This window comes from Filicampus tigris, chromosome 8 (genome assembly GCF_054856515.1).
Source record: "Filicampus tigris isolate MCC_2025a chromosome 8, RoL_Ftig_1.0, whole genome shotgun sequence".
In the NCBI taxonomy this organism is placed as follows: Eukaryota; Metazoa; Chordata; class Actinopteri; order Syngnathiformes; family Syngnathidae; genus Filicampus; species Filicampus tigris.
Genome location: NC_141224.1, coordinates 15,457,558 through 15,468,310, shown reverse-complemented (window position 1 = coordinate 15,468,310; position 10,753 = coordinate 15,457,558). Strand labels below are relative to the sequence as shown.

At 38.6% G+C, this 10,753-nt stretch overlaps 1 protein-coding gene across 1 annotated transcript in view; it reads left to right on the top strand.

Moving 5' to 3' along the window:
* The first annotated feature begins 1,138 nt into the window (after positions 1 to 1,138).
* mboat1 (membrane bound O-acyltransferase domain containing 1) overlaps positions 1,139 to 10,753 on the top strand; it is a 16,875-nt gene continuing 7,260 nt past the window's right edge. The window contains exons 1-7 of the mRNA XM_086038973.1: positions 1,139 to 1,468; positions 2,666 to 2,811; positions 3,986 to 4,063; positions 6,657 to 6,752; positions 9,077 to 9,132; positions 9,303 to 9,357; positions 10,649 to 10,753. The exon at positions 10,649 to 10,753 is cut by the window's right edge and continues 88 nt beyond it. Of these exons, the coding sequence (XP_085895099.1) occupies positions 1,379 to 1,468; positions 2,666 to 2,811; positions 3,986 to 4,063; positions 6,657 to 6,752; positions 9,077 to 9,132; positions 9,303 to 9,357; positions 10,649 to 10,753 (626 nt within the window). The 5' untranslated portion in view covers positions 1,139 to 1,378. The remainder of the gene's footprint in view (positions 1,469 to 2,665; positions 2,812 to 3,985; positions 4,064 to 6,656; positions 6,753 to 9,076; positions 9,133 to 9,302; positions 9,358 to 10,648) is intronic.

Sequence of the window (10,753 nt, the reverse complement as noted above, 5' to 3'; positions counted from 1 at the left end):
TACTGACGGAAACTCACCGGACTGACGATGCCCACCTCTGCTATTTATTTTTTTCATGTGTAGTGTTTGTTCGTTGATCAGCTCAGTTCATTTTTTTGTATGTATATTTTGTATACAATCTATAATTTAAATTAGGAATGAATTAAAAATGGTTGACGTAATTATTGTATGTTGTCAGGTTCTTTAGCAAGCTTCATCATTCAGCGATGTTTACTGCATGTATGGAATTTATTTACTTTGCTAAAGATAGATAATTATGCATTACTAGTCACGTGGATCACAGCTGACCAACCAAAGTGATAGTGAGTCAGGTGAAAACAAAAACAAAAGACAAATTTGTAGAACTGTAAAACTGTACCGTATAATTTACCAGAGGACATGTAGACTTCCTGCCCCCCCCCCGCCCAATACTTTTGAGTAGGGTCTTCCAGGGGCGGAGCCAGAATGTGGCTAATGGGTGGGCCTGGAAAAATCAGGGTGGGCCTGAATATTTCTCTCACTGTCCCAGCAAATCGTATATTCAAATGAAATGACAAACTGAATAATATGAAGTTCAGATCCCCCTTAGACAACCACAATTATGCCGTTCTTGATATTCAATAAAATAAACACAATGAAACACAAATTCAAAAACAATTTCATAATAATTTACAAAAAAATTAAAACTATATATTTTTTCATGAATCTCACTGGGTGGGCAGTCTGTCAACTTGTGCACACCCAAGCCACCCATGGCTCCGCCCATGGGGTCTTCTAAACGTTTCTTAAATCATTTTTTCCCCTTCGGTAAATTTTAGAAACCTATTTCTTAACTTTACTTTTAAAATATCTTAATATCTTCTTTTAGTAATACAGGTATTGAGAAGCTACTTTATTTCACCCTCTGCTTTTTTTTTAATGAATATCCTGGTCAGTTACCTCTGTCTTTGCTTGTGTGAAGCACATTGAGTTGCCTTGTGTATGAAATGTGCTCTAAAGCTGCCTTGTAATTTATTAGTCACTTGTTTTATTATTTTAGGTTTAAGGTTCATATCATTAAAAACATGTAATTGAAAAACAACAGTCGAACAGCCTGACTTTTATTTTTGAAGGTTTATGCGGAAGTAGTGCTCATCATTCCGCTGTCAGACTCCAGCGGTTTGTCAGTTGTAGTTGTGGAGTGATTGAAGGGCGGTGAAGGATTTCGAAAGGAAAAAAGGTACCGGTTTTGGCAGAACACCGAGCGACCTTGGCTTGGACTTCACCAAACTGTGGACTGCTTTGATTTCTCACTGAATCTTTTATTGGAGGAGCTATGTATTACAGTTAACCAAAGTAGTTACTGCCTCGTTGAAAAAAAGGCAAAAAGGACGCATAGTCCAGACACAAGTTGTTTAGGATGGGCGAGCGCATGGACAATGTGGTTCAAACCACTGGTTCTCAGTGGCTGCTGCCTGTTAGTGAATATTTGGGATTTCCTCTTGCACTGGTAAGCACACTACTACAGGAGACTACTTTACCCAGTCGCATTAATGTCACCACATGAGTGTAGTTCTTAAGAAAGACGCGTCGTCGTGATTTATATATCCTCATACCATTATATAAAAATGTCCCAAAAATATGAATACTGTCATAATGACGTTGTCTCAGTTTACTCACAAATAAATTACTGACGCAGTATGAAATCTGGACCTTTGTAATTTAACACAAAGCTGGTATAATCACAAGAAGCCATTACTTTTCTTCAGAATGAAATGTCAACAGGTGGATGAACTGGTTATTGTACTTTCTAAACGGCCAATTTTTTTTTTGGACGCGACGAGTGCCATCCTTTAAAGAAAACACTAGTGATCAGACAAAACGCATTTGTTTTTAATGGGATGAAAATTTAACTATTAAACTCAAATTAAACTGTTCAGTGGCAATTTCCCTCAAATTGCCAATATTTCATAAAGTTTGCCAGGGCATGTTAACTTAATTAGCACAACTGTAAATGTTATTATGCATAAACTAATATTAATTAGCCGTCGTGGGCCTGCGTGCCAAACTTTACCGCATCTGCTGTTGAAAACAAAACACTTTTTAGAATTGCTTGTTTTGCTGCAAAAAGCGGTCCAAGCCCACACTATATTGACGCGGGTGTTAAAAACAAATCCATCCTTTTTTAGTTGGCTATTAAAAGTGACCCTAGACAGCCCATGCTCCACGCTTCCTCCCACATCCCAAAACACACGTTAGTTAATTGAAGTCTCCAAATTGGTGTTGTGGTCCAATACATTCACCTGAGTTTGGTTCAGGCAGCCTGGGTTCACTACCTTAAAGTGGAAATCTACCCAAACCTTTTTTTAAAGAATATGTTTTAGGCGAGTCCACTAGTTGAAACAAGGCAACAAAGTTTCAACTAGTAGGCCTGCTGGGAACAAATTCTTGAAAAAAAATATGTTTGGGTTGATTTCCCCTTTAAACACTTGGGGTTATCAGAGGATACTAACAAAGACTAGAGTGAAAAGCTAAACTAAAACAACAACATGCCAGTATACAATGTCTGAATGAAGCGAATTGCATCACACCTTTTGTATTCATTCTTGTTATTAGGAAGGTTCAGCACTTTAGTACCCTGAAACTGTGTTAAACTTTCAAACCTTCAAAGCTACCATTTAAAAAAAAAAATGTATATGCCACTCAGGTGAACTTTGTGGCGTGTCAGCTGTTTGCTCTGTCGTCTGCCTTCTGGTTTCGTCTCTACCTCAGTCCTCAACACAGCAGTCCCCTGGTGAGGCATGCGGTGGCCACTCTGCTTGGTGTCACATTCATCATTTTCTGCTTTGGATGGTACGGTATGAGGATCCTCCACAACACGCCCACCCACTTGAACTGTAAAGAAGTTCATATGCTCTACTATCAACAACAGTTGGCTATGAATTACAGTACTTCATCTTTCTGGTTTCTTTCATCTTTCAAGTCCAGTGCAGTTGGCCTTTAAGTTCATAGAGTCTAACAAGAGATGAGTATCAAGCTGATATGGGAATTGATGTTTTCGGGTGGTCGTACTTCCCAGTGAATAACAAAGCAGCCCAGGTGTCCTGTAGCACTTGTTACATGTGGGGATGTCACGATATTAAAAATGCCACGCTACGATAATATCACGATATGAACCTCATGATATGATAATCATCACGATATTGTGGAGAGTTTGGCGATATATAAAAAGCTGACGATACCGTATAAGAGCTCACGATAGTGTAAGAAAAAAAGTTGATATTAAAAAATTTTTGTACATAATGACAACATTCAAAAAGAATTAGGCTTGGCCAGTCAGTGGCTCAGCAGCGCAAAGTATCATAGTATCATGGTCTATGAGGTTCACACTGCTGTGTTCAGCTGAAGCGGGCCGATGGAGATGTTAAAGAATATTTGCTGGTATGACTGATTTGTGGGACCTTTCATTGGTTAGAACATAGTTTCGTTCATGTGAGAAATAATCTGATTTCTGTTTAATTTGGTTGTGTGTGTATGGTTTCTGTAGAATATGAAATACAAATACAAATAAAATGTCTCTACGCAATGCAAAGTAGCTGTGGTCCTAATTATACATATAATTCAAGTAGTACAGTTAACATTAACCTCAATGTATATAAATGACCTGCAATGACTGAACACCTAATATTGAGACACTTACTTGCTAATGCGTGCACACATTGTGAATCGGGTCGATTTGTGGAGGAACTCAAATGTGTTATGTTCCCCTTCATCTGGCGATTAGCGTGGGTCTTAAATATCCATCCATTCATTATAGGTGGCAAAAACATGCATCAAATTAAACTGCACTAATAAATTAACCACCAGCGGATGCTGAAACTGTACAAATGGAAAACAACTTGGGCTTTTAAGTAGATTTGCTGCTATTAATATCTTGACATGACGACGACGATATATCGTAGCAATTTTAATATCACGATATTGCCGATATTGTGGCATTCCTAGTTCCATGTGTCCTTCTTTGCAGGTACTCCACTCACTTACTGGCTGCGGTGCTTGCAAACTACCTTTTCATCATCCAAGCTGACATCAGGAATGTACACAGGTAAATATGTTATTTGTGTTTCTGTGTTCCATTCAACTCAAATACAAACATTGGTCATGTCACTCATTAGGTGACTTTTTCGTGTTTGGAGATTCTTATGATTGTTGTACAAAATCAGTGTCAAAAATCTTATTTCGCTTCTGCTTTGGAAAGCTTAGCAGGGCAAAATTATGAGATACACTTCTCAGTATAATGCAGATCAGTTACAGTACAACACTGCCAACCAAAACTTTACCTCTCATACATTTAAAGTTAAGCAGGCCCCTCTCCTGTGAATTCCTCAAAGTCAACTTTCAGAACCTCAAAATGTATAGCATACAAAATAATTCATTCTCAAATATCTAGTTGGCACTGTCAAATAGGTTACACACCAGCATATGTATTTCAGTACTGTATTTATTGTCAAATACTTTCACTCTGAACTGGAAGGACGCATAAAGCATTTCTTAAATTATGTTTAAAGACAGTGCTTAGTAAGAAGAAAACGTGCCCCGCCCAACTCTCCACCGCGACTATACATAGTATAATTTGTCTATAAAATTGTTTGAAGTACACCTCTGCATGACATTTTGCCATTTTCTGACGACTGAAAATGACACCACAGTTGCTCAGGGTTTAGGTAACGACCAATAATGGCTCACCTGTTTTCTGAAGCTGTGCCATGATTGGTCGTTGCCTGGACCCTGAGCAATTGAGTTGTCATTTTTGGTGGACAGAAAGTGGCCAAACTGCTGCCACAAGATGGACAAAAACGGGTGGATTTTACTGCTTAACTCATATTTCACAACGCAATATTAATCAGAAGGGAAGGGAACCACGCCCCTCCCCGACTCACCCAGCATGACACTCGGAGGTCCCGCCGCACCATTTGAGAAGGAGTGGTTTACAACATAAGTCAAGTCAAAAATATTCTTTAAAATATGTTCGATGCGCCCCTACTAGTGTAAACACGTTATTCTGATATTCTAATACTGCTCAAAATCAGCTGATATAGGCTGACCCGAATGAGGACGAGTGCAACAGAAAATAGATGCATCCTAAATAGGCTGAAAATTGAAAAATCTGTCTCACAAACACGCACACGCACACACTGCTCTATTTGCAAAGATACTCGAAATAAATGACTGGATTGGCTGAGTCATGTCACATGGGAGGAGGCACAGTACATTGCATGTGATCTATTTGTATTTCCTTCGTAGATACTGTACTTTAAATACTGTAGTGAGCAGAAAAGCTATGGTTAGAGTAAGACTTGTGTAAACCACCCCCCGCCCCAAAATTGCACCTTTTAAAAAACAAAATGTCTTTAGATGATCCAGACCAGAGACCACCTGTTGAGTAAATCTGAGTTATGTAGGTTCAATGTTTTGTCCCTTGATTGAATATTTAGACAATGAATGTCTTCATCTTAAAAGAGGGTATGAAGAATCACAGCTATGCAAGTATGCGGGTTTATACTTCTGACTGTATAGATTGGTTTCAGATGGACTGAGCTCATTGGTTGCAAACTAGGTAGTCCTGTCTTTCCAGTCTGCCGGGCAACATACTGACGGATGGGAGCGCAATGATGCAACAGCAGACAACCATGTCATTATTGAGGCCAAGTGGTCAATTGACTCAAAGCACATTCCCGTGCTCTGGATTGTTGCCTTGTTGAAATGCAGAAGAAATTGTTGATTGAAAGTATGTGAAGCATGTTTGGTGAAAGTCAGCCTAAAACAGTCGAGTTTGTTGAATCAAAAGTACAGTGGAACTGTTTCCGTGTGTGTGTGTGTGTGCGCGCAAGTGTTTAAATCTTTCTGCTACATATTATGTGTTCGGCTTTTCAACCACATTAATATTTTAGCAATGAGACCAAACGAGTCAGGACCAATTTTTTATGAGGCTTTTGTGAATGGAGCAATACACACATCAGGAGATGGTTCATAGTATACTGTTCACTAGGTGCAGAACTGTGTAAACTGTGTCCCATCTTAACATACTGAATCATTCATATCATTGCACAGGTCCAGTGCACACTGAGGATTCAAGATAAGAATTCATTGCACACTCGCACCAAATGAGTCATCACATTTTTGCTTGGACACATGGTCAATATTTGTTACAATTTAAATTACCTTGTAATCTCGAGGCTTTGTTAGTACATGTCGGAGGATTGGCTCATTTGAGCTTGAACCAAATTCTGTGTAGCACTGATGGGTCCATTCGATGTACAACAAATCCTTATGAGTTGGCTCACGGAGGAGGTCGACTTCATCTTTTTTAACATCATCTGTCATACAAGTGTAAAAAGAAGCTGACACTATGTGAGGAATGCGGCTGTGCGACAAATTATTTGTGTTTGCTTGGTGTTTATGTTTTCTTTTGATTTTGAATCCAATTTCCAAAATTAGGAGGTTTAGAGTGTTGAAATATGTCTAAAGCATGTTGGTCATGTTTGTAGCGTACTGTATCTTTGTAGTATAATATCTCTCTAAGTCCTCCTGAGAACATGTTCTACTTTGTCTCACTTCATCATCATCACAGTTGGTAGGGAATTTATTCCCAGTGGATTTTGGACCTCTCACAATAACATCTTCCCTTTCCCTCCAAGGTATTCCATGGTGGTGGCGATAGGATACCTGACTGTGTGCCAAGTGAGCAGAGTCTTTATCTTTAAATATGGGATACTGTCAACTGACTTCTCTGGGTGAGAAAACTCTCTCTGTCACACTTTTACTATGGCAGCCCACTAGTAATTTCACTTCACGTTATCAGTTAACTTTTCTGCAATGTGCCCTGCATGCTTACACAGTTACCAATGGCACAGCCTTCGGTAAATAGAGTGTAGCTGATTAAAAAGAGGCAGTGTGTGTGTGTGTGTGTGTGTGTGTGTGTGTGTTAACCGTCAAGTTTCCAGCAAGTCCCAAGAATTACTGTTGCAAACATCAAAAAAGTCAAGTCATAACTTGGTTTAAACAAGCCATAAGTCAAAACATACAATCCTGCTCAGTCATATATAAAACATCACATGGCGCAGTATTTACGGAAATAAATATGGCTCTGTAGGTAAGGGCTCATCTCATATCTCTATTTTCAACTTCCTAGATCCTAGCTCCTCTGTTTACATGTTAGCGCCTCACACCAGAAATTGACAAGCAGACAAATGACAGGGGAGCATGGCGGTAGGAGGTAGAATGTGTTTGTGTCCCCAAAATTTTTTGGGGAAATGAGACGATCACTCCTCGATGTTGTCATTTCCCGGAGACGTCTACTAAAGATAACATCAGCAATTGGAATTGTACGGTTCACATTGGATGAAAAATCCGATACATGTCACACAAAGGTAAAAAAAATCGGAATTGACTCACAGTGTGAAAATAGATGTATTCCCAGGGCATGGAATCTGTCACAACCGGACTAGTTCCTATTAGAAACAAGAAACTTCAGAGATAACCAAAACACTCCTATTATGATGGATTTAATGCTCTGAGAACAAAATGACCTGGATAAATGAGAGTAGTCATATTTCTTCGGAGTTGCAAACCTTGTGTTTTGTCATTTGCGTGTTCCCGATTTAATGAAAAATATCATCCGTGACTCCATATGTGCTGACCTTCGGATCACCGTCTGTGATGCTTGCTTCATGAGATGGCCTCTTTACTCCACAAAGTCACACCCTTGGTCTGAAATTCGTTTCTGTGAGTGGAGGAAAAATTGTTGCATATTGATGTGGAAGGACCATATTTTAGGCCAAGTTTAAAAGCAGTCATCTTACTTGCACTTGGCATCGCCATCAGCCGCGTGTATGGTATACACTACGTTGACAGGATGTGACATGACCATATGCAAATGATCAACAACTTTTTTTCATTTTTTAAAATTGTTTTATATTCTATTTTTTAATCGTTGTCTCACTACTAGTGTGTTAAATAGATTTACACAGATAAAAAAATATTTTACACTTCAGGTGATGGGGGAGGGGGGCGGTTGCACAGTAAGTCAACTGGAGGTCATGGCACGTGAATTTCCCCACATGATGCTTACACTGACTCCGCATCATAGCGTACTGGTGGGTTGCCGTTCGCACATACTACACAGAAAAACAAAACAAAGCAAATGGCACATTGTCTTGTTAAGTGTGTCAATTGTAAACAGGCAAGACCTGTCGAGTCTCATGAATATCAAGTCAAAGTCATGTCGAGTCTTTCTTGTTTTAGCTAAGCAAGTTCCAAGTCCTAAAATTGGCAATTTAGGTCTGACTCTGAGTCCCCCACCTCAGAACTTAATTGAATTAAAGTTGAAGTACAAAAATAAATGCATTCAATGAATTATTCCTGCAAATATGGGACTTCCTACTTTTATTCAGGAGTACGCCTGAGATGCCAGCAGTAGGTCTACTGAACGTTATCTGACCCCTGAGCAACCATTCAATGTCATCTTCAGTCGACAGAAGTGACAAAATGTCTGCCCACTGAGCTAGCTAAAATGGGTGGATTCCTCAAATTCTACAAGCACAATAGTAATCAGAATGCTGTGTTTAGACTAGTGGTGCTGCATAGAACATATTCTGGAAAAAATATGTTTGGGTTGATTTCCACTTTAATGTTGCCCATATCATTTGCTATTTTAATTTGTTTTATGTTCTGTTATTTTATTGTACTGATTTTAATTATGTTGTATGGCGAATAAATAAATAAATAAATAAATAAATAAATAAATATAAAATGTATTATTATTATTATTACACGTACAGCAATTTGTAGCCTCTTACTGTCTCAAATTGCAGTGTAAACTGTGGTGTTTATGACTTGATTATAGGTACAGGAGTTTGTGGAAGAATATAGTGTGGGCTTATTGCGGTTTTAACATTGTATTACCTGTTTACATGAATGCTGTTGGACTGCGTAAATATCTGAACTGCATATATAGTGTCTAACAATAAATAGCTTATATAGTGTCTAACAATAAACCATTGAATGGTTTGTGTCATATTTGTCACATGTACAATATAAAGTAACATTTTCTGCTTAGGCCACTGATGATAGTGACCCAGAAGATTACCTCACTTGCATTCCAGCTCCATGACGGTAAGAAAACACTCACAACACACACGCACATGCACATACACACACATTTTGTTTGTGACGTTTAGCAGTGGAATTAAAATAGCTGGCCGGTTGTCAGATGTTGAAATGTGTAAAGTTTGAAACAATGATACTGATTTAATAAAACAAATAAAACCTGATTTTCATACCAGGTATGTGTAAGAAAGCTGAAGAACTGACCTCAGACCAGAAGCTACTGGCAATCAAGTAAGTTTGCATACAGTTGCTGCGTACAAATAGTTTGTCTTTTTAACACAGTGGCACTCTAATATTGGTGGAAAGGAGGTAGGGCGGCCATTTCCTAGTTTTATTGGCAGCGGGAAAGAGCTGCCTGTTGCCAAATCATAAAAATACACTGAATGTATACAGTACACATAATTGTGCTTTACAACAACAATACTTAACCATGTTTACAATTTCACATGTGTTAAGTGTTGTTGTAAAATGTGTTAAGTGTTGTTGTAAAACACAATATATGTATACTGTTTATTCTATATTTTTATGTCTTAGCGGTAGGTGGGTGTGTCTCTTCTGCTTAAACCTGGAGATTGTTTTTTTTTTGTTTTTGTTTTTTTTGTCTGTGTAAAAGCTTCTGTGCATTTGATGGTCTGTAATTTGTGACGCTGCCACATCATGCAACGGCAATTCTTATTTTGAATCACCACGAAACCAGTAGCCGAGACTCACCACTCCTGAAATGTTATGGAAGAAACTCACACGTTTCGAGTGTGCAACGGAGTGTGAAGATGATCCCGTCCCAATCATACAACACTTTGATTGGCACCTGTTGTAATGGAAAAGCAATGGAGGCCAGGCCAGGCCGGTGCGGTGTGGTGTCTGTTCATTCAGGAACATGTAATGGAAATGTGTTTTTTGAGCACCACCAACTAGTTAATAAGTGGAGTTTTACAAACAAAATAGAGTATATTTATTTTTTGCCACCTGCAACATTTCCAACCTTTTCTATCCCTGTCCCAGCATTGGTATTGCAGGTATGAGCAGACCCACAAATTTCTTGAAGTTAAACGGCATTGAACTAAACATTGGTGAAAGATGATTTTCGACGAATTTCTGGACTTATTTTAAGAATAAATTACCCTCTCTCTCCCTTCAGCTAAGACGTGCAAGGACAAGGACATGCAACCATGGTGAATATTTTGTTCATGTAAACAGCATGCTGCCAACTGAGAAAAAATTGCATCATTTTGCATGGGAAAGATTACATGACAATAGATCATTCAAAACATGTTACATGCCTGCATTCAGAATTAGCATTTTTGATTTTTGTCCTGCTGCGGACATGAAGACTTTTTTCCAGCGTGTCCTTTCAATTTGGGGATTATATCCATTTGAAAATATAGCCTTTCTGCTGTGAATCAACTTCCTCTACAACTCATCACAACGTTCAATCAAAATTAATCATGTTTGATTGTGTATTTGTTTGTTCCATAGTCAAATTTGTTCATTTGAACAACTCTCTTTTGTGGTTTCTTTGCAGTGCGAAACCTTCTCTCATCCAGTACTTGAGTTACAACCTCAACTTCATGAGCGTGTTGGTGGGTCCGTTCAATAACTACAAGGACTACATCGACTTCATTGAGGG